Below are 24290 nucleotides of genomic sequence, written 5' to 3' on the forward strand. Positions count from 1 at the left end.
GTATGTGAATAGGCCTATGGTGGAGTGTGTGTGTGTGTGTGAATAGGCCTATAGGAGAGTGTGTGTGTGAATAGGCCTATAGGAGAGTGTGTGTGTGTGTGTGTGTGTGTGTGTGAATAGGTCTATAGGAGAGTGTGTGTGTGAATAGGTCTATAGGAGAGTGTGTGTGTGTGAATAGCTCTATAGGAGAGTGTGTGTGAATAGGTCTATAGGAGAGTGTGTGTGTGAATAGGTCATAGTAGTGTAACAGGGTGGTATAGTAGTGTAACAGTGTGGTATAGTAGTGTAACAGTGTGGTATAGTAGTGTAACAGTGTGGTATAGTAGTGTAACAGTGTGGTATAGTGGTATAGTAGTGTAACAGTGTGGTATAGTAGTGTAACAGTGTGGTATAGTAGTGTAACAGTGTGGTATAGTAGTGTAACAGTGTGGTATAGTAGTGTAACAGTGTGGTATAGTAGTGTAACAGTGTGGTATAGTAGTGTAACAGTGTGGTATAGTAGTGTAACAGTGTGGTATAGCAGTGTAACAGTGTGGTATAGCAGTGTAACAGTGTGGTATAGTAGTGTAACAGTGTGGTATAGTAGTGTAACAGTGTGGCATAGTAGTGTAACAGTGTGGTATGGTAGTGTAACAGTGTGGTACGGTAGTGTAACAGTGTGGTACAGTAGTGTAACAGTGTGGTATAGTAGTGTAACGGTGTGGTATAGTAGTGTAACAGTGTGGTATGGTAGTGTAACAGTGTGGCATAGTAGTGTAACAGGGTGGTATAGTAGTGTAACAGGGTGGTATAGTAGTGTAACAGGGTGGTATAGTAGTGTAACAGGGTGGTATAGTAGTGTAACAGTGTGGTATAGCAGTGTAACAGTGTGGTATAGCAGTGTAACAGTGTGGTATAGTAGTGTAACAGTGTGGTATGGTAGTGTAACAGTGTGGTATAGCAGTGTAACAGTGTGGTATAGCAGTGTAACAGTGTGGTATAGTAGTGTAACAGTGTGGTATAGTAGTGTAACTGTGTGGTATAGTAGTGTAACAGCGTGGTATAGTGGTATAGTAGTGTAACGTGTGGTATAGTAGTGTAACGGTGTGGTATAGTAGTGTTACAGGGTGTTATAGTAGTGTAACGTGTGGTATAGTAGTGTACAGTGTGGTATAGTGGTATAGCAGTGTAACAGTGTGGTATAGCAGTGTAACAGTGTGGTATAGCCGTGTAACAGTGTGGTATAGTGGTATAGTAGTGTGGTATAGCAGTGTAACAGTGTGGTATAGTGGTATAGTAGTGTAACAGTGTGGTATAGTAGTGTAACAGTGTGGTATAGTGGTATAGCCGTGTAACAGTGCGGTATAGTGGTATAGTAGTGTATCAGTAATCTAACAGTATTGTAATAGTACTGTACTAGTGCGGTATAGTATTGTAACAGTCTGGTATAGTATTGTACTAGTGCGGTATAGTATTGTAACATTGTGGTATAGTATTGTAATAGTGTGGTATATACTGTAACAGCATTGTAATAGTAGTGTAACAGTATTGTAATAGGGTGGTATACAGTAGTAGTGTAACAGTACTTTAATAGTACTGTCACAGGACTGTAACAGCATTGTAATAGCACTGTACCAGTATTGTAATAGTGTAACAGTACTGTAATAGTACTATAACAGCATTGTAATATTTTAGTATTGTAACCGTAGTGTAATAGTATAGTATTGTAACCGTAGTGTAATAGTATAGTATTGTAACCGTAGTGTAATAGTATAGTATTGTAACCGTAGTGTAATAGTATAGTATTGTAACCGTAGTGTAATAGTATAGTATTGTAACCGTAGTGTAATAGTCTAGTATTGTAACCGTAGTGTAATAGTATAATATTGTAACCGTAGTGTAATAGTATAGTATTGTAACCATAGTGTAATATTGTAGTATTGTAACCGTAGTGTAATATTGTAGTATTGTAACCGTAGTGTAATATTGTAGTATTGTAGCCGTAGTGTAATATTGTAGTATTGTAGCCGTAGTGTAATAGTCTAGTATTGTAACCGTAGTGTAATAGTCCAGTATTGTAGCTGTAGTGTAATAGTATAGTATTGTAACCGTAGTGTAATAGTATAGTATTGTAACCGTAGTGTAATAGTCCAGTATTGTAACCGTAGTGTAATAGTATAGTAGTGTAACAATAGTGTAACAGTATAGTATTGTAACCGTAGTGTAATAGTATAGTAGTGTAACCATAGTGTAACAGTATAGTATTGTAACCGTAGTGTAATAGTATAGTATTGTAACCGTAGTGTAATAGTATAGTATTGTAACCGTAGTGTAATAGTATAGTATTGTAACCGTAGTGTAATAGTCTAGTATTGTAACCGTAGTGTAATAGTATAGTAGTGTAACCATAGTGTAACAGTATAGTATTGTAACCGTAGTGTAATAGTATAGTATTGTAACCGTAGTGTAATAGTCTAGTATTGTAACCGTAGTGTAATAGTACAGTATTGTAACCGTAGTGTAATATTGTAACCGTAGTGTAATAGTACAGTATTGTAACCGTAGTGTAATAGTATAGTATTGTAACCGTAGTGTAATAGTATTGTAACCATAGTGTAATAGTATAGTATTGTAACCGTAGTGTAATAGTATTGTAACCGTAGTGAAATAGTACAGTACTGTAGCCGTAGTGTAATAGTATAGTATTGTAACCGTAGTGTAATAGTATAGTATTGTAACTGTAGTGTAATAGTATAGTATTGTAACCGTAGTGTAATATTGTAACCGTAGTGTAATAGTATAGTATTGTAACCGTAGTGTAAAAGTATAGTATTGTAACCGTAGTGTAATAGTATAGTATTGTAACCGTAGTGTAATATTGTAACCGTAGTGTAATAGTATACTATTGTAACCGTAGTGTAACAGTATAGTATTGTAACCGTAGTGTAATAGTATAGTATTGTAACCATAGTGTAATATTGTAACCGTAGTGTAATAGTATAGTATTGTAACCGTAGTGTAATAGTCTAGTATTGTAACCGTAGTGTAACAGTATAGTATTGTAACCGTAGTGTAATAGTATAGTATTGTAACCGTATTGTAATATTGTAACCGTAGTGTAATAGTATAGTATTGTAACCGTAGTGTAATAGTCTAGTATTGTAACCGTAGTGTAATATTGTAAACGTAGTGTAATATTGTAACCGTAGTGTAATAGTATAGTATTGTAACCGTAGTGTAACAGTATAGTATTGTAACCGTAGTGTAATAGTATAGTATTGTAACCGTAGTGTAATATTGTAACCGTAGTGTAATAGTATAGTATTGTAACCGTAGTGTAATAGTATAGTATTGTAACCGTAGTGTAATAGTCTAGTATTGTAACCGTAGTGTAATATTGTAACCGTAGTGTAATAGTATAGTATTGTAACCGTAGTGTAATAGTATAGTATTGTAACCGTAGTGTAATATTGTAACCGTAGTGTAATATTGTAACCGTAGTGTAATATTGTAACCGTAGTGTAAAAGTATAGTATTGTAACCGTAGTGTAACAGTATAGTATTGTAACCGTAGTGTAATAGTCCAGTATTGTAACCGTAGTGTAATAGTATAGTAGTGTAACAATAGTGTAACAGTATAGTATTGTAACCGTAGTGTAATAGTATAGTAGTGTAACCATAGTGTAACAGTATAGTATTGTAACCGTAGTGTAATAGTATAGTATTGTAACCGTAGTGTAATAGTCTAGTATTGTAACCGTAGTGTAATAGTCTAGTATTGTAACCGTAGTGTAATAGTATAGTAGTGTAACCATAGTGTAACAGTATAGTATTGTAACCGTAGTGTAATAGTATAGTATTGTAACCGTAGTGTAATAGTCTAGTATTGTAACCGTAGTGTAATAGTACAGTATTGTAACCGTAGTGTAATATTGTAACCGTAGTGTAATAGTACAGTATTGTAACCGTAGTGTAATAGTATAGTATTGTAACCGTAGTGTAATAGTATTGTAACCGTAGTGTAATAGTATAGTATTGTAACCGTAGTGTAATAGTATTGTAACCGTAGTGAAATAGTACAGTACTGTAGCCGTAGTGTAATAGTATAGTATTGTAACCGTAGTGTAATAGTATAGTATTGTAACTGTAGTGTAATAGTATAGTATTGTAACCGTAGTGTAATATTGTAACCGTAGTGTAATAGTATAGTATTGTAACCGTAGTGTAAAAGTATAGTATTGTAACCGTAGTGTAATAGTATAGTATTGTAACCGTAGTGTAATATTGTAACCGTAGTGTAATAGTATACTATTGTAACCGTAGTGTAACAGTATAGTATTGTAACCGTAGTGTAATAGTATAGTATTGTAACCATAGTGTAATATTGTAACCGTAGTGTAATAGTATAGTATTGTAACCGTAGTGTAATAGTCTAGTATTGTAACCGTAGTGTAACAGTATAGTATTGTAACCGTAGTGTAATAGTATAGTATTGTAACCGTATTGTAATATTGTAACCGTAGTGTAATAGTATAGTATTGTAACCGTAGTGTAATAGTCTAGTATTGTAACCGTAGTGTAATATTGTAAACGTAGTGTAATATTGTAACCGTAGTGTAATAGTATAGTATTGTAACCGTAGTGTAACAGTATAGTATTGTAACCGTAGTGTAATAGTATAGTATTGTAACCGTAGTGTAATATTGTAACCGTAGTGTAATAGTATAGTATTGTAACCGTAGTGTAATAGTATAGTATTGTAACCGTAGTGTAATAGTCTAGTATTGTAACCGTAGTGTAATATTGTAACCGTAGTGTAATATTGTAACCGTAGTGTAATAGTATAGTATTGTAACCGTAGTGTAATAGTATAGTATTGTAACCGTAGTGTAATAGTCTAGTATTGTAACCGTAGTGTAATATTGTAACCGTAGTGTAATATTGTAACCGTAGTGTAAAAGTATAGTATTGTAACCGTAGTGTAACAGTATAGTATTGTAACCGTAGTGTAATAGTATAGTATTGTAACCGTAGTGTAATATTGTAACCGTAGTGTAATAGTATAGTATTGTAACCGTAGTGTAATAGTATAGTATTGTAACCGTAGTGTAATAGTATAGTATTGTAACCGTAGTGTAACAGTATAGTATTGTAACCGTAGTGTAATAGTATAGTATTGTAACCGTAGTGTAATATTGTAACCGTAGTGTAATAGTATAGTATTGTAACCGTAGTGTAATAGTATAGTATTGTAACCGTAGTGTAATATTGTAACCGTAGTGTAATATTGTAACCGTAGTGTAATAGTATAGTATTGTAAACGTAGTGTAATAGTACAGTATTGTAGCCGTAGTGTAATAGTCTAGTATTGTAACCGTAGTGTAATATTGTAGTATTGTAACCGTAGTGTAATAGTATAGTATTGTAACCGTAGTGTAATAGTCTAGTATTGTAACCGTAGTGTAATATTGTAACCGTAGTGTAATAGTACAGTATTGTAACCGTAGTGTAATAGTACAGTAGTGTAACCGTAGTGTAATATTGTAGTATTGTAACCGTAGTGTAATAGTATAGTATTGTAACCGTAGTTTAATAGTATAGTATTGTAACCGTAGTGTAATAGTCTAGTATTGTAACCGTAGTGTAATAGTATTGTAACCGTAGTGTAATAGTCCAGTATTGTAACCGTAGTGTAATAGTCCAGTATTGTAACCGTAGTGTAATAGTCCAGTATTGTAACCGTAGTGTAATATTGTAGTATTGTAACCGTAGTGTAATACTGTAGTATTGTAACCGTAGTGTAATAGTATAGTATTGTAACCGTAGTGTAATAGTATAGTATTGTAACCGTAGTGTAATAGTCTAGTATTGTAACCGTAGTGTAATAGTATTGTAACCGTAGTGTAATAGTCCAGTATTGTAACCGTAGTGTAATAGTATTGTAACTGTAGTGAAATATTGTAGTATTGTAACCGTAGTGTAATATTGTAGTATTGTAACCGTAATGTAATATTGTAGTATCGTAACCGCAGTGTAATAGTATTGTACTGTAACCGTAGTGTAATAGTATAGTATTGTAACCGTAGTGTAATAGTATAGTATTGTAACCGTAGTGTAATAGTATAGTATTGTAACCGTAGTGTAATAGTATTGTATTGTAACCGTAGTGTAATATTGTAGTATTGTAACCGTAGTGTAATAGTATTGTATTGTAACCGTAGTGTAATATTGTAGTATTGTAACCGTAGTGTAATAGCATAATATTGTAACCGTAGTGTAATAGTATAGTATTGTAAACGTAGTGTAATAGTATTGTATTGTAACCGTAGTGTAATATTGTAGTATTGTAACCGTAGTGTAATAGTATAATATTGTAACCGTAGTGTAATAGTATAGTATTGTAACCGTAGTGTAATAGTATTGTATTGTAACCGTAGTGTAATATTGCAGTATTGTAACCGTAGTGTAATATTGTAGTATTGTAACCGTAGTGTAATAGTCCAGTATTGTAATCGTAGTGTAATAGTATAGTATTGTAACCGTAGTGTAATATTGTAGTATTGTAACCGTAGTGTAATAGTATAGTATTGTAACCGTAGTGTAATAGTCCAGTATTGTAACCGTAGTGTAATAGTACAGTATTGTAACCGTAGTGTAATAGTCTAGTATTGTAACCGTAGTGTAATATTGTAGTATTGTAACCGTAGTGTAATAGTATAGTATTGTAACTGTTGTGTAATAGTATAGTATTGTAACCGTAGTGTAATAGTCTAGTATTGTAACCGTAGTGTAATATTGTAGTATTGTAACCGTAGTGTAATAGTAGTGTAACAGTATTGTAATATTGTAGTACGGTACCTTGGCCTTGCTGCTCTCACAGGACTGAAGGCTGGCTAGGATTTGGCTCTCGATGGCCTGGACCCAGGCGTCTCTCTCCTCGTACGAGGTGGCCTCAAAGTGCCACGTCTGGCCCGTCAAAGACACAATGGTCAACTCAAAGTTCTCCTCTTGTTCTGGAGGACAGAGGGATATAGGGAGGGAGAGAAAGAGAGGGTCACTTTTAGGGTTGGTGGCATACACACATCTATTGCACTGCTACATACACCCCTAATGCACTGCTACACACACACACACACACACACACACACACACACACACACACACACACACACACACACACACACACACACACACACACGCACACACACACACACCTAATGCACTGCCACACACACACAAACTCAGGACCCTGTCTTTGAAAGATAGTTTGGAAAAATCCAAATAACTTCACCGATCTTCATTGTAAAGGGTTTAAACACTGTTTCCCATTATTGTTCAATGAACCATAAACAATTAATGAACATGCACCTGTGGAACGTTCGTTAAGACACTAACAGCTTACAGACGGTAGGCAATTAAGGTCACTGTTAAGAAAACTTAGGACACTAAAGAGGCCTTTCTACTGACTCTGAAAAACACCAAAAGAAAGATGCCCAGGGTCCCAGCTCATCTGAGTGAACATGTCTTCGGCATGCTGCAAGGAGGCATGAGGACTGCAGATGTGGCCAGGGCAATAAATTGCAATGTCCGTACTGTGAGACGCCTAAGACAGCGCTACAGGGAGACAGGACGGACAGCTGATCGTCCTCACAGCGGCAGATCACGTGTAACAACACCTGCACAGGTTCGGTACATCCGAACATCACACCTGCGGGACAGGTACAGGATGGCAACAACAACTGCCCGAGTTACACCAGGAACGCACAATCCTTCCATCAGTGCTCAGACTGTCTGCAATAGGCTGAGAGAGGCTGGACTGAGGGCTTGTAGGCCTGTTCTAAGGCAGGTCCTCACCAGACATAACCGGCAACAACGTCACCTATGGGCACAAACCCACCGTCGCTGGACCAGACAGGACTGGAAAAAAGTGCTCTTCAAGGTTTTGTCTCACCGGGGTGATGGTCGGATTTGCGTTTATCGTTGAAGGAATGAGCGTTACATCGAGGCCTGTACTCTGGAGCGGGATCGATTTGGAGGTGGAGGGTCCGTCATGGTCTAGGGCGGTGTGTCACAGCATCATCGGACTGAGCTTGTTGTCATTACAGACAATCTCAACGCTGTGTGTTACAGGGAAGACACCCTCCTCCCTCATGTGGTACCCTTCCTGCAGGCTCATTCTGACATGTCCCTCCAGCATGACAATGCCACTGTGCCAGTAAGTTCCCCTAACCTGCTACGCTAGTTCTCCTAACCTGCTACGCTAGTTCCCCTAACCTGCTACGCTAGTTCCCCTAACCTGCTACGCTAGTTCCCCTAACCTGCTACGCTAGTTCCCCTAACCTGCTACATTAGTTCTCCTAACCTGCTACGCTAGTTCTCCTAACCTGCTACGCTAGTTCCCCTAACCTGCTACGCTAGTTCTCCTAACCTGCTACGCTAGTTCTCCTAACCTGCTACGCTAGTTCCCCTAACCTGCTACGCTAGTTCTCCTAACCTGCTACGCTAGTTCTCCTAACCTGCTACGCTAGTTCCCCTAACCTGCTACGCTAGTTCCCCTAACCTGCTACATTAGTTCTCCTAACCTGCTACGCTAGTTCTCCTAACCTGCTACGCTAGTTCCCCTAACCTGCTACGCTAGTTCCCCTAACCTGCTACGCTAGTTCTCCTAACCTGCTACGCTAGTTCTCCTAACCTGCTACGCTAGTTCCCCTAACCTGCTACGCTAGTTCCCCTAACCTGCTACATTAGTTCCCCTAACCTGCTACGTTAGTTCTCCTAACCTGCTACGCTAGTTCTCCTAACCTGCTACGCTAGTTCCCCTAACCTGCTACGTTAGTTCTCCTAACCTGCTACGCTAGTTCCCCTAACCTGCTACATTAGTTCTCCTAACCTGCTACGCTAGTTCTCCTAACCTGCTACGCTAGTTCCCCTAACCTGCTACGCTAGTTCCCCTAACCTGCTACGCTAGTTCTCCTAACCTGCTACGCTAGTTCTCCTAACCTGCTACGCTAGTTCCCCTAACCTGCTACGCTAGTTCCCCTAACCTGCTACATTAGTTCTCCTAACCTGCTACGCTAGTTCTCCTAACCTGCTACGCTAGTTCCCCTAACCTGCTACGTTAGTTCTCCTAACCTGCTACGCTAGTTCTCCTAACCTGCTACGCTAGTTCTCCTAACCTGCTACGCTAGTTCTCCTAACCTGCTACGCTAGTTCCCCTAACCTGCTACGCTAGTTCTCCTAACCTGCTACGCTAGTTCTCCTAACCTGCTACGCTAGTTCCCCTAACCTGCTACGTTAGTTCTCCTAACCTGCTATGTTAATTGTCCTAACCTGCTACGTTAGTTCTCCTAACCTGCTATGTTAATTGTCCTAACCTGCTATGTTAATTGTCCTAACCTGCTACGTTAGTTCTCCTAACCTGCTATGTTAATTGTCCTAACCTGCTATGTTAGTTCTCCTAACCTGCTATGTTAATTCTCCTAATCTGCTATGTTAATTATCCTAACCTGCTATGTTAATTCTCCTAGCCTGTTACGTTAATTATCCTAACCTGCTATGTTAATTCTCCTAACCTGCTACAAAAGTCACTTCTGTCTGTAGCTGTGTTCCATCTCATCAAAACCTTTTTCAGTGGAACAGAGCAGAACAGTCTGTCAGCTCTACCACAGATCCTAGTGACCTCTAGAACCCCTCCACATCCGTCCCCCTGCGGCCAGGATATCCCCCCAATTACAGGCCCTGTGGCCCCCAGTGGCCACCCCAGGACCCTTAGCTATCAGTGGTCCAGAATAAAGGCCAGTCATTACAATCACAACCCCCCCCCTAGAGGGGAACACATGGATCTGCTACCCAAACCTCACCCAACATAGGCTAAATGGGGCCAATAAGGACTCTGTTTTAGAGAGTGACGCAGGCTCTTTCACAGTTAACGTCAAAGCCCTGACATTGTGTGTGTGTGTCTCATTTGCGAGGTCACATTTGGAAGCTGTTAAGAACAAAAGGAGGGATTGAAGAAGAGGTGAAGTGGAGGAACATGGCAGGGTGGGAAGGGAGGGAAGGGCACAGCTGGTTCTAACAAGAGACCCTCTGATGAGGGAGATCAGACACCAACCTGGTTCCGTTTACAATTTACTCCAATGAGAAGAGACAGGGGGCCCAATTACATAATGAGGAGCCAATCAGCCCCCTCCTCACCCCCCATCAGCCCTCCAGCATGTGCTAGCTAATCAGAGGGCTTCTCAATAGGACTACCTGAGGAACCGGTGAGGGCAGCAGCACCACGGTCTTGTAGTGACTGACTTGTCATCAGTGGAAGCTAGCTACATTGGTGGTAGCTGCGTTAACAGCTTATGGCTCTGGAGTGCATGAAACCTATATACTTCAATAATACATTCCAGCACTAGTGAACCAGTTAGAATAGACTAGTAATCACTGACAGCTTTGTGATGTGTTCTGTCTGGGAGTGGAGGTCTGATCACCTCCCTGGGAGAAAATTACAAGTTTAATCAGCCGACAAAAGGGAGAACGGCCAGAGAGAGAGCGAGAGAGTCAGGCTAGAGGAGCCAAACCATTTACTCCTCTCCTCCTTTTCCTCACTCACTCATTTAGCTAATTGGCTTCCTCTCAGAGACCAGTGAAGCTGAAGTTCCCTTCTGGCTTCAGAGTGTTCAGACCCACAATGAAAGGCCTTTGTCTCCCTACATCTCTCTCTGCCTGTCTAAGGATGGGAGGATAGGCCCTGTGGCTAAATAAGTTAGAAACCTGAAGAGCCTTTAACTTCCTGCATGTGTAAAGAGACTGAAGATGTCTCACTGTCTTTAGATGACATGATTCATCTGAAATAACCTCTTCCATCTCATCCTACAACCTTAAAGCTCATTTTCATCTTAGAGACATAGCTACAGTTGAAGACCTAAAGTACTTCTGCAGAGGTCAAATACTGTCCCTAAAGAGGCCTATCTGATGCATCTCAGAGGTCAAATAATGTCCCTAAAGAGGCCTATCTGATGCATCTCAGAGGTCAAATACTGTCCCTAAAGAGGCCTATCTGATGCATCTCAGAGGTCAAATACTGTCCCTAAAGAGGCCTATCTGATGCATCTCAGAGGTCAAATACTGTCCCTAAAGAGGCCTATCTGATGCATCTCAGAGGTCAAATAATGTCCCTAAAGAGGCCTATAGGATGTGTCTCTCCCTATTTGTGTAAGAGAGCTCCTGGGACTGTGATGTCGTCTCGTCCTAGATTGGGCCGCGCCCCTCAAACGCTGACAAGCCCTGTGGGGTCAGGAACAATGTTCTCATCATAATTAAATGTTCCTGCTTTTCTCTGCAGAGGGGGAGAGAGGGGGTGGTTGTTTGACAATTATGGAAACCAACAATGCAGAAAGCCGAGCCCAGCTAGCCGAGGTATAAATTAATACTGTTCCAACCCCCATCGCTCCTCCCCCTCCTCATTCTCAAGTCGATTAATGAATTTCAAAATAAAAATGAAAGGGCATTAGGCTGTGCAACTGTGTAACCCCCCCCCCCCCCCCCCTTTCGAACACTCCCACCCCCACTTTTCCTCTGCTAACCCTGAAATGAGGTGGCCATTACTGGGAGGCCCACAGAGTCATGAGTCATGACAGGCCTCAGCCTGTCTCCTACACTGCCCTGATATACCACAGCCTGTCTGTCTCTCTCCTATACTGCCCTGATATACCACAGCCTGTCTATCTCCTATACTGCCCTGATATACCACAGCCTGTCTGGCTCCTATACTGCCCTGATATACCACAGCCTGTCTCATATACTGCCCTGATATACCACAGCCTGTCTGTCTCCTATACTGCCCTGATATACCACAGCCTGTCTGTCTCTCTCCTATACTGCCCTGATGTACCACATCTTGTCTTTCTCCAATACTGCTCTGATATACCACATCTTGTCTTTCTCCAATACTGCTCTGATATACCACATCCTGTGTCTGTCTGTCTGTCTCCTATACGTCTCTGATATAGCGCAGCCTGAATTGAAACCTGTCTGGCAGTGTGAGAAGGCCCTTGGTTAGATTTGATATGTGTATCACAACATAAGCTATCTGTTAACCTGAGATTTCTCAAAGGGAAATGGGCACACACACACACACACACACACACACACATCAGCCTTTATTTGATATACTCTTTCAGGCACACACGCAGGGGGACACACTCGCACTCTCCATCGCCCCGCCACTCGTAGTAATCACACCACTGCTCTGAGCTACAGGGGAGAGCGAGAGAGAGAGCAAAGAGCGAGAGAGAGAGAGTGGTGCTGTCGTCGGGGCAATTTGTGAACTCTGACATGGCCAATCTTTAACAGCACAACAATACACACCCAAATATCATATAGACCGTTCACCAATTCCAGGCAGTACAGAGGAAAGGCAGCACTAAACATGTGGATGGACCAGGGCTTAGGCCCAGGCCCTGCTAGAGTAACCCAACAGAGAGAGGGTGTATGTGGGGTTGGGTGAGTCTGGGGACTGCAATGAGGGGGGGGATGCGTCTGGAAAAAGGGAGAGGGGGAAGGAGGGGGTGAGGCTCAGGAAACAGAAATTAAAAGCCTTAAATGTCAGTGCACACAGTATTGCTTGGTGAAACAGGTCATTACTCCCTATAGTATTACCACCATTTTACAGCATTAATAACCTGGAAAATAGTGCAGCAATTGCTCACGTCTCAAGAAATAAATATTTATTTCTTATTGAACAAGTACATAAGGGGGGGGGGGTTGGCCAATGGAATATAGGGAACTCTTCCTGCTGTTGATTATGATGCCTGATGCTGTCCATCACATACAGTAAAAACCATGAGCCACGAGTTAAGTTGGGGACTGCCGAAGCACAGGGGAGAAAAGTCACAAGGCACCACACAAACACACACACGCACTGACGTCCATGACACCAGAGAGAGTGCATGCTCCAGGATGCTCTGTGTGTCTAAGGTGTCTGACTTGGCAGTGAGAGGGGGGACAGGGGGATGGGGGGGCAGAGGAAAGTACACATGGACATCAGGCGCAAACATGTCCACTGAGAAAGGTCAAAGGGCAAAGATGGAGACATGTGGACATGGTGGAGTGGAAGGCTGCCATCTTGGGTGTGTGAATTATCTCCATCATGGTGGGTTAACCAGTCACTTAGTTAGTTACAGTGCCTTGCTAAAGTATTCGGCCCCCTTGAACTTTGCGACCTTTTGCCACATTTCAGGCTTCAAACATAAAGATATAAAACTGTATTTTTTTGTGAAGAATCAACAACAAGTGGGACACAATCATGAAGTGGAACGACATTTATTGGATATTTCAAACTTTTTTAACAAATCAAAAACTGAAAAATTGGGCGTGCAAAATTATTCAGCCCCCTTAAGTTAATACTTTGTAGCGCACCTTTTGCTGCGATTACAGCTGTAAGTCGCTTGGGGTATGTCTCTATCAGTTTTGCACATCGAGAGACTGACATTTTTTCCCCATTCCTCCTTGCAAAACAGCTCGAGCTCAGTGAGGTTGGATGGAGAGCATTTGTGAACAGCAGTTTTCAGTTCTTTCCACAGATTCTCGATTGGATTCAGGTCTGGACTTTGACTTGGCCATTCTAACACCTGGATATGTTTATTTTTGAACCATTCCATTGTAGATTTTGCTTTATGTTTTGGATCATTGTCTTGTTGGAAGACAAATCTCTGTCCCAGTCTCAGGTCTTTTGCAGACTCCATCAGGTTTTCTTCCAGAATGGTCCTGTATTTGGCTCCATCCATCTTCCCATCAATTTTAACCATCTTCCCTGTCCCTGCTGAAGAAAAGCAGGCCCAAACCATGATGCTGCCACCACCATGTTTGACAGTGAGGATGGTGTGTTCAGGGTGATGAGCTGTGTTGCTTTTACGCCAAACATAACGTTTTGCATTGTTGCCAAAAAGTTCAATTTTCGTTTCATCTGACCAGAGCACCTTCTTCCACATGTTTGGTGTGTCTCCCAGGTGGCTTGTGGCAAAATTTTAAACGACACTTTTTATGGATATCTCTTCCATAAAGGCCAGATTTGTGCAATATACGACTGATTGTTGTCCTATGGACAGAGTCTCCCACCTCAGCTGTAGATCTCTGCAGTTCATGCAGAGTGATCATGGGCCTCTTGGCTGCATCTCTGATCAGTCTTCTCCTTGTATGAGCTGAAAGTTTAGAGGGACGGCCAGGTCTTGGTAGATTTGCAGTGGTCTGATACTCCTTCCATTTCAATATTATTGCTTGCACAGTGCTCCTTGGGATGTTTAAAGCTTGGGAAATCTTTTTGTATCCAAATCCGGCTTTACACTTCTTCACAACAGTATCTCGGACCTGCCTGGTGTGTTCCTTGTTCTTCATGATGCTCTCTGCGCTTTTAACGGACCTCTGAGACTATCACAGTGCAGGTGCATTTATACGGAGACTTGATTACACACAGGTGGATTGTATTTATCATCATTAGTCATTTAGGTCAACATGGGATCATTCAGAGATCCTCACTGAACGTCTGGAGAGAGTTTGCTGCACTGAAAGTAAAGGGGCTGAATAATTTTGCACGCCCAATTTTTCTGTTTTTGATTTGTTAAAAAAGTTTGAAATATCCAATAAATGGCGTTCCACTTCATGATTGTGTCCCACTTGTTGTTGATTCTTCACAAAAAAAATACAGTTTTATATCTTTATGTTTGAAGCCTGAAATGTGGCAAAAGGTCGCAAAGTTCAAGGGGGCCGAATACTTTCGCAAGGCACTGTAGTTACCTTCCCAGTTGCTGTTACTCTCTCCATCATGGTGGGTTAACCAGTCAGTTAGTTAGTTACCTTGCCAGTTGCTGTTACTCTCTCCTTCATGGTGGGTTAACTAGTCAGTTAGTTAGTTACCTTCCCAGTTGCTGTTACTCTTCTCCATCATGGTGGGTTAACTAGTCAGTTAGTTACCTTCCCAGTTGCTGTTACTCTCTCCATCATGGTGGGTTAACCAGTCAGTTAGTTAGTTACCTTGCCAGTTGCTGTTACTCTCTCCATCATAGTGGGTTAACTAGTCAGTTAGTTAGTTAGTTAGTTACCTTCCCAGTTGCTGTTACTCTCTCCATCATGGTGGGTTAACTAGTCAGTTAGTTAGTTAGTTACCTTCCCAGTTGCTGTTACTCTCTCCATCATGGTGGGTTAACCAGTCAGTTAGTTAGTTACCTTCCCAGTTGTTGTTACTCTCTCCATCATGGTGGGTTAACCAGTCAGTTAGTTAGTTACCTTCCCAGTTGCTGTTACTCTCTCCATCATGGTGGGTTAACCAGTCAGTTAGTTAGTTACCTTCCCAGTTGCTGTTACTCTCTCCATCATGGTGGGTTAACTAGTCAGTTAGTTACCTTCCCAGTTGCTGTTACTCTCTCCATCATGGTGGGTTAACCAGTCAGTTAGTTAGTTACCTTCCCAGTTACTGTTACTCTCTCCATCATGGTGGGTTAACCAGTCAGTTAGTTAGTTACCTTCCCAGTTGCTGTTACTCTCTCCATCATGGTGGGTTAACCAGTCAGTTAGTTACCTTCCCAGTTGCTGTTACTCTCTCCATCATGGTGGGTTAACCAGTCAGTTAGTTAGTTACCTTCCCAGTTGCTGTTACTCTCTCCATCATGGTGGGTTAACTAGTCAGTTAGTTAGTTACCTTCCCAGTTGCTGTTACTGTATATGTTACGCAGACTACCGACGCGGTTAAGTTTCCACGCTTGACGTTTGGCTGCGTCCCGACGGGCGGCAGGAGGAGAGATGGAGAGAAGAGGACAGCGGAGAAGATTGAAGACAACACAAATATAAAGACTAAAAAAGGAGAAAGGTGTAATCAACCAGCAGCACTAGAGAGGGAGGAGTCAAGTGTAATCAACCAGCAGCACTAGAGGGGGAGGAGTCAGGTGTAATCAACCAGCAGGACTAGAGGGGGAGGAGTCAGGTGTAATCAACCAGCAGCACTAGAGAGGGAGGAGTCAGGTGTAATCAACCAGCAGCACTAGAGAGGGAGGAGTCAGGTGTAATCAACCAGCAGCACTAGAGGGGGAGGAGTCAGGTGTAATCAACCAGCAGGACTAGAGAGGGAGGAGTCAGGTGTAATCAACCAGCAGCACTAGAGAGGGAGGAGTCAGGTGTAATCAACCAGCAGCACTAGAGAGGGAGGAGTCAAGTGTAATCAACCAGCAGCACTAGAGAGGGAGGAGTCAAGTGTAATCAACCAGCAGCACTAGAGAGGGAGGAGTCAGGTGTAATCAACCAGCAGCACTAGAGAGGGAGGAGTCAGGTGTAATCAACCAGCAGCACTAGAGAGGGAGGAGTCAAGTGTAATCAACCAGCAGCACTAGAGAGGGAGGAGTCAGGTGTAATCAACCAGCAGCACTAGAGAGGGAGGAGTCAGGTGTAATCAACCAGCAGCACTAGAGAGGGAGGAGTCAGGTGTAATCAACCAGCAGCACTAGAGAGGGAGGAGTCAAGTGTAATCAACCAGCAGCACTAGAGAGGGAGGAGTCAGGTGTAATCAACCAGCAGCACTAGAGAGGGAGGAGTCAGGTGTAATCAACCAGCAGCCTTAGAGGGGGAGGAGTCAAGTGTAATCAACCAGCAGCCTTAGAGGGGGAGGAGTCAAGTGTAATCAACCAGCAGCACTAGAGGGGGAGGAGTCAGGTGTAATCAACCAGCAGCACTAGAGGGGGAGGAGTCAGGTGTAATCAACCAGCAGCACTAGAGGGGGGAGGAGTCAGGTGTAATCAACCAGCAGCACTAGAGGGGGAGGAGACAGGTGTAATCAACCAGCAGCACTAGAGGGGGAGGAGTCAGGTGTAATCAACCAGCAGCATTAGAGGGGGAGGAGTCATGGGCTGGGCATGGACTTGTGTGGGAGGGGCTAAGGTGAGATGCAGTGACAAATCACAAGTCAGCAGTAGAAGCAACACAGGAACAGTTGAAGCTGAACAGTACTGCCTTAACATCCTTCACAGAGACTTCTAATTTACCATGACAACCTGGCAGTGGTATGAGCACAGAATGGAAACTCAAAAAACATATAGAACAAGTCGAATAGAACTGGTTTAAAAACTAGACGTTAAACAAATCCAAGCTAAGAAAAGGTTATCAGAGGGGGGCAGAGGGGTAAAATGTTTCCCTCTCCCACTGAATGTGTTCAGGTCCTAGACTATGTGACTTCTGCTTTCACCTTCTATAATGAGGTACATACTACACTCTAAATACACACTTATTCCCCCTCGCATCTCGCCCCTGAACCCTCACAGCCCCCGCCGACGCTACTGTTATTTCCCAACATCCCCCGAGGCCTAGAAGAACATTTGCTACACAACGATATCAGAAGAGAAAGTACATTTATTCACCAGTCCCCCGCTACAGCATAGGACAAGGGAACATTCTGGTAATGGGGGTGCGAGGTTTAAATGTTAGACTGCTTGTACGAGCCTCGGTCTTATTGTCCTTCAAGGCGCTATTCTCCCACACACAGGAATCTGGGGCAATCACAAAGAAATACCCCAATATATGTTCAAGTCATTTACATCTGCACCCACACACTGCAGTGTGTGTGTGTGTGTGTGTGTGTGTGTGTGTGTGTGTGTGTGTGTGTGTGTGTGTGTGGTGTCTAAAATATTTGGGTCCTTTGTACTTCGGTCCTTTGTACATCCAACGAATAATGGTCTTGTGCATGGGAAAGACCACCTGGCACCTTTAACAAGTTGACCTTTAGTGTCACACCTGCTGTACCTCTATGGCTACAAAGTGACCTTAATTATCTTCCATTTTAGGGAAATGGCCAAAGCGGTTCGGCAGACCCACCTCCCCTCTAAGGGCTAAATGATAGATGCATCAAGATGCTTCAGTCACAACACAAACCACACCCACTTCTGCTCTCTCTAACAACCTGTGTGGAATGAACCCCCCAATCACCCAGTCCGCTATCTAACCACCTGATCCTTTGATCCCATACCAGATCATAGAGTGTTCTGTCCTGACTGACTAACATCTCCTCTCCAGGAATGCCTCTTTCTCCCTCCAGGAGGGAGGGATCTGCAGCTGGTCTGCCGTTCTGTGTGGGGCCTCATCTCCACCTCCCATCTCAAAGGGGCCAAAGGGGCGCTTTCATGTCCCCAGTCTCGAATCTGAGGGACAACTTTGGTATCTCCAGCGGGCTCGCGGTCAGATCCCCTTTCAAAGGTCCCGCGCAGCGAGGAGCCGGACCCCGTGCTGTAGTGTATGTAACCAGGGGGTGCTAGGCAACTAACGAGGTGCTCTTACAGAGACAGTTAATTGTGGGCTGTGATCAACGGAGCACACAGAGGAGGAGTGATACACCTGATGCAGGTGGCTGTGAAAGAGAGGAAAGGGGGAGGAGAGGGATGGAGGGGTAGCGATTCGGGGGTCTCCACGTGTCAAGCATGTGGGGGGAGGGGGGGTCTGGCTTAGTGGCAGGAAGAAAGGAAGAAGATGAGTGGCGTCTTTGTTTTAGGGAGAGAGGGAAAAGAGGGGGAGGAAGAGAGGGAGGAAGAGAGGAAGAGTAGCTTTTCATTAGAAATAAAAGGATCCCCTGTTTTAGTCATGTAGGAATCCTGCTGTTTCCTCACAACCTTAAAGGGATACTTCAGGATGTTGGCAATGAAGCCCTTTATCTACTTCCCCAGAGTCCGATGAAATCGTGAATACCATTTGTTAGGTGCCTATGTGCAGTTTGAAGGACGTTGCTAACTAGCATTAGCGCAATGACTGGAAGTCTATGGTAACTGCTAGCATGCTAGTAGATACCATAGACTTCCAGGCATTGCGCTAACTGAACTATCCCTTTCAGTATCCCATCCTGAAGTATCCCTTTCAGTTCACACACAGACGTGCACACACACACACACACGGAAAGCATGGTGAGTATAATGTAATATCAGACAATTAACACACATTTTTAATGTATATTTACTAACATCTGAAGGAGAAAGAAAACAAGAGAAATAGAAAACAGAGAGAGTGACATGGAGATGGAGACCAGATAGATGAAAGAGAGAGAGAGGAAAGAGAGACATGGAGAGAAGGAGACAAGAGAGGAAAGAGACCAGATAGATGAAAGAGAGAGAGAGGAAAGAGAGACATGGAGAGAAGGAGAGACGAGGAAAGAGACCAGATAGATGACAGAGAGAGAGAGAGGTAAAAGAGACATGGAGAGAAGGAGACAAGAGAGGAAAGAGAACAGATAGATGAAAGAGAGAGAGAGAGGAAAAAGAGATAGAGAGAAGGAGACAAGAGAGGAAGGAGACAAGGAGAGACAAGAGAGATGAGAGATAGACATGGAAAGAGGAGAGCGACATGGAAAGAGGAGAGAGAAGAGAGATGAGAGACATGGAGGAGAGAGACACCAAGGAGACATGGAGAGAGGAGAGAGAAACATGGAGGAGAGAGACACCAAGGAGAGAGACATGGAGAGAGGAGAGAGCGACATGGAGGAGAGAGACACCAAGGAGACATGGAGAGAGGAGAGAGAGACATGGATAGAGGAGAGAGAAACATGGAGGAGAGAGAGATGAGAGGGAGGAGAGAGACACCAAGGAGAGAGACATGGAGAGAAGAGAGAGCGACATGGAGGAGAGAGACATGAGAGGGAGGAGAGAGACATGGAGAGAGGAGAGAAAGACACAGAGAGAGAGAGACATGAATGAGAGTGGAGAGAGAGACATGGAGAGAGGAGAGAAAGACACAGAGAGAGACATGGAGAGAGAGAAATGAAGGAGATAGGAAAGAGAGAGACATGGAGAGATAGAGTGACGTATAACCTCACGGTGGCCCTACCTGGGCTAAAGGAGAAGGAGCGGCGAGGGTGGGTACGGACCAGAGTGGAGCAGAGGGCGGCCCGCCCCGGTCCCTCGCCTCATGAATAACGGGTGTGTGTGACAGGCTGATACTTCATCTGGGTCGTGGTGTGACAGGCGTAGAGAGGCCCCACGCTGTCGCGTGGTGCTTAATGGCTAAATTGGGAGACTGTTACTAATCGCTTATTGAATAATGAAAGTGCCACAGCTGATAAAAGATTTCAATACGGTGGATTATTTATAATATTTCACTTAAGTGCCCCGCTGACGAATGGGGCGAAGGGGCTGCACAGAGGCCGGCTGGCTGGGGGAGCGTCTCACAATGCTCGGCCTTCAGAGGCCGGCTGGCTGGGGGAGCGTCTCACAACGCTCGGCCTTCAGAGGCCGGCTGGCTGGGGGAGCGTCTCACAACGCTCGGCCTTCAGAGGCCGGCTGGCTGGGGGAGCGTCTCACAACGCTCGGCCTTCAGAGGCCGGCTGGCTGGGGGAGCGTCTCACAACGCTCGGCCTTCAGAGGCCGGCTGGCTGGGGGAGCGTCTCACAACGCTCGGCCTTCAGAGGCCGGCTGGCTGGGGGAGCGTCTCACAATGCTCGGCCTTCGGGAAAAGCGTGCTGGGTTGGGGGTGTGAAGGAATAAAGTGTGTAACACAAGGAATTCATCCACAATGAGTAACGATTACTTGGCTATATACACGGGGTACCAGTAGGGAGTCGATGATAACTTGGCTCTATACACGGGGTACCAGTACCGAGCCAATGATAACTTGGTTATATACACGGGGTACCAGTAGGGAGTCGATGATAACTTGGTTATATACACGGGGTACCAGTACTGAGTCAATGATAACTTGGTTATATACACGGGGTACCAGTACTGAGTCAATGATAACTTGGTTATATACACAGGGTACCAGTACTGAGTCAATGATAACTTGGTTATATACACGGGGTACCAGTACTGAGTTGATGATAACTTGGTTATATACACGGGGTACCAGTACTGAGTCAATGATAACTTGGTTATATACACGGGGTACCAGTAGGGAGTCGATGATAACTTGGCTCTATACACGGGGTACCAGTACCGAGCCAATGATAACTTGGTTATATACACGGGGTACCAGTAGGGAGTCAATGATAACTTGGTTATATACACGGGGTACCAGTACCGAGCCAATGATAACTTGGTTATATTCACGGGGTGCCAGTAGGGAGTCAATGTGCAGGAGTACGAGGTAATTGAGGTAGATATGTACATATCGGTAGAGAAAGTGACTAGACAACAGGATGATAATGAACTGTAACAGCAGCGTATGCGATGAGTCAAAAGAGTTTGTGTAAAAATGGTCAAAGCAGATAGTCAAATAGTTAACCAATAGCTACCCAGACTAAATATTTAGCAGTCTTATGGCTTGGGGATAGAAGCTGTTCAGGGTCCTGTTGGATCCAGACTTGGTGCATCGGTAATGCTTGCCAGATGCCAAGCAGTTGCCATATCAAGAGGTGATGCAGCCAGTCAAGATGCTCTCAGTGGAGCAGCTGTAGAACCTTTTGAGGATCTGAGGACCCATGCAGAATCTTTTCAGCCTCCTGAGGGGGAAGAGGTGTTGTTGTGCTCTCTTCATGGACCATGATCATTCCTTAGTGATGTGGACACAAGGAACTTCAAGCTCGTCAAGCCCGCCAGGAAATCCAGGATCAAGTTGCAGAGGGAGGTGTTTGGGTCCTTAGCATAGTGATGAGCTTGGAGTGGACTATGGTGTTGAACGCTGAGCTGAAGTCAATGAACAGCATTCTCACGTAGTTGTTCCTTTTGTCCAGGTGGGAAAGGACAGTATTTACTCTTGGTAAATAGTATGGTCTACAGCTTATCATGGGGTATTTTAACTCAGGCGAGCAAAACCTCGAGACTTCCTTAATATTAGAGATCGCGCACCAGCTGTTGATAAGAGACACCACCTCCCCTGAGCTTCCCCGATGCCACTGCTCTGTTCTGCCGCTGTATAGAAAAACAACCTTGATTTATATTTACCATGTCCTTGTTCAGCCACGACTCAGAGAAACACAGGATATTACAGTTCTTCAGATCACGTTGACAGGATAGTCTCGAACAGCGCTCATCCAGTTTATTCTCCAGTGATTGCATGTTCACCAATAGCCCGTGGGTAGAGGTGGTTTATCCACTCTCCGATATAGTCTCGTCATGTATCCTGCACGCCGGCCTCTATAACGCCATCTCTGACTCCTCCTTTGTGTCGGGCTTTGGGCCTGGCCCGGGATGATCAATACAAGTTTCACCTTGTCCAAATCAAGGTTAGCGATAGCAGTTCTGATGTCCAGCTCTTTTACAGTCATAGGAAACGATGGTGGAAATATTATATACAAAAAAATACATTCTATGGTCAGCAGCCAATAAAACGGCTGCTACTACTGCCAGTCCCATTCTAACTATGAAGGAGATTGGACAAATATTAAATCAGTTTCAAGAGCGAAGATATGAACCAGTCGCTGGACACTTTTGGTAGTTTCATAAAGCACGCTGGGTGCTACAATGATTTCAAACGGTGTCAGATCACTCACCTCAGATAAACACAAATGATTTCAAACGGTGTCAGATCACTCACCTCAGATAAACACAAATGAGCAGCACACACAGTCATGTCAATTAATACATTTCCTCCATTGAAAATAGGCTGTTTGCGAGCTAGGTGAAATATATTACACATTCAGCCCCCTACATTATAATGTCCCATTCCCAGTAATGTCTATCTGCTCCAGTATTCCTCCCAGTCCCAGCCAGCCAGGCAAGCAGGCAGGAGAGGAGATGGAGTGACCCCAGACAGAGACAGAAGACAGGCACTTGTCTTGTCAGCCACGTGATTCCCTCTGATGGAAGTGCTACACATTACATCACACATCTGCTATCAACTCTGCATCTGTTCCACTCCCATTCACAATGGTGGGTGACGTTTTGTGTATGTGTGTGTGTGTGTGTGTGTGTGTGTGTGTGTGTGTGTGTGTGTGCATGAGTGAGGATGCATCAGTGTGTTTGATACCCCAAGACGGTGTATTTGAGCCTATAAACCTGTGTATCCACAAGTAAACATGTGTTTATGAGCAAGCCATTCATTGTGACAGAGTAGTATGTCATGTTTACTATTAGCAGTGCTGAAAACACACATCTGACTGACAGACAGACAGAAAGAGAGGAGGAATGGAGGGATGAGAGAAAAGAATGGAGAACCCCCTTCCACAAGCAGAGTGATGTCAGGGGGCTCGTGGGAAGACATGGCTGCGTTTCCCATACCTGTTCCTACGGCAGCATACGGTGCCTTATCATATTCAAATACGTTATTTCATTCATTTAATGTACCATTTATTTATCTGGTTTAAGATCATTGGAATAAAATCTCTTTAAAAGAGTTACCTGGTCCAAGACAGCTAAAGGGTCAGATATTAAGTCATCGTTGACAAACATTAGTTATCTAAAATCACCAGGTTCATCATAGTTTTGTACTTCCTAGGTTTGTTGCTCCATTCTTTTCCAGACACATTCATTCAATAGCCGAGCTTAGCACCTAGGACCCAGCTAGTGTATAGACTAGGTGTCTGTTAGCTAGGGGGAGCGTTTTAGCGGGCGGACCAGGGCTGGAAAACGGACAGGGGAGGGGAGATGGCGTTACCTTCCCCAGTACCAGAGAGGCCGTCGGCTTTGAAGTTGCTGGTGCTCTTCTTCCGGCGGTGCTTCTTGCGGTTGGCGTGCGGCGAGGGGGGCGGGTCCATCTTAGGGCTGGTGGTGTTGGAGATGGAGGGGCTGGAGCACACAGACTCTCCAAGACCCGTGTCTACAGGGAAAGAGACAGACCGTTAGATAATACCGCTCCTCAACAACAACAAGACGAAAGCAATGAAGGACCAGAAATACTTTTGAAAATATGTTGAGAACGCAAGAGTAAACAGCAGCTAGGGCTGTGAAGGTAATGTAATAACTGACGGTTATGGATTTTTTTAATTTTATTTTATTACCTTTATTTAACCAGGCAAGTCAGTTAAGAACAAATTCTTATTTTCAATGACGGCCTAGTGGGTTAACTGCCTGTTCAAGGGCAGAATGACAGATTTGTACCTTGTCAGCTCAGGGGGTTTGAACTTGCAACCTTTCGGTTACTAGTCCAACGCTCTAACCACTAGGCTACCCTGCCGCCCCGATGAAGACTGTCATGAAAATAAAATAACCCTCAAAAGCATTTAAAACATGTCTACATTCATTTTAGGATAAAAATATATATTTAACTTTATTTTCATGTAGATAAACTTTACTAATGATTATAAGCAGTTGTTTTGCTAACTTGGTCTATTAAACTTTCTACATCTCTTCCTCTTTCCAACTGTCCTTTGATGCTGGAGCAGCTCATCTGCTAGATGCGGGGGTTTTCAGCTCTATAGACTATGGCACTTT

At 43.4% G+C, this 24290-nt stretch overlaps 1 protein-coding gene across 14 annotated transcripts in view; it reads right to left on the reverse strand.

Moving 5' to 3' along the window:
- LOC110527298 (arf-GAP with GTPase, ANK repeat and PH domain-containing protein 1) overlaps window positions 1-24290 on the reverse strand; it is a 263886-nt gene that overhangs the window by 37717 nt on the left and 201879 nt on the right. For 7 of the 14 annotated variants that reach the window (XM_090239781.1, XM_090239783.1, XM_090239780.1 and 4 more), the window contains 2 exons: window positions 23515-23676; window positions 6838-6992 (listed from right to left, as the gene is read on the reverse strand). In XM_090239781.1, the coding sequence (XP_090095907.1) occupies window positions 6838-6992; window positions 23515-23676 (317 nt within the window). Of the gene's footprint in view, window positions 1-6837; window positions 6993-15661; window positions 15734-23514; window positions 23677-24290 lie in introns of all 14 variants that reach the window. The other 7 variants (XM_090239785.1, XM_090239784.1, XM_090239782.1 and 4 more) reach the window with 2 other exon arrangements.

The sequence above is a fragment of the Oncorhynchus mykiss genome, chromosome 7 (assembly GCF_057628025.1).
Source record: "Oncorhynchus mykiss isolate SJ-2025 chromosome 7, ASM5762802v1, whole genome shotgun sequence".
Classification (NCBI taxonomy): domain Eukaryota; kingdom Metazoa; phylum Chordata; class Actinopteri; order Salmoniformes; family Salmonidae; genus Oncorhynchus; species Oncorhynchus mykiss.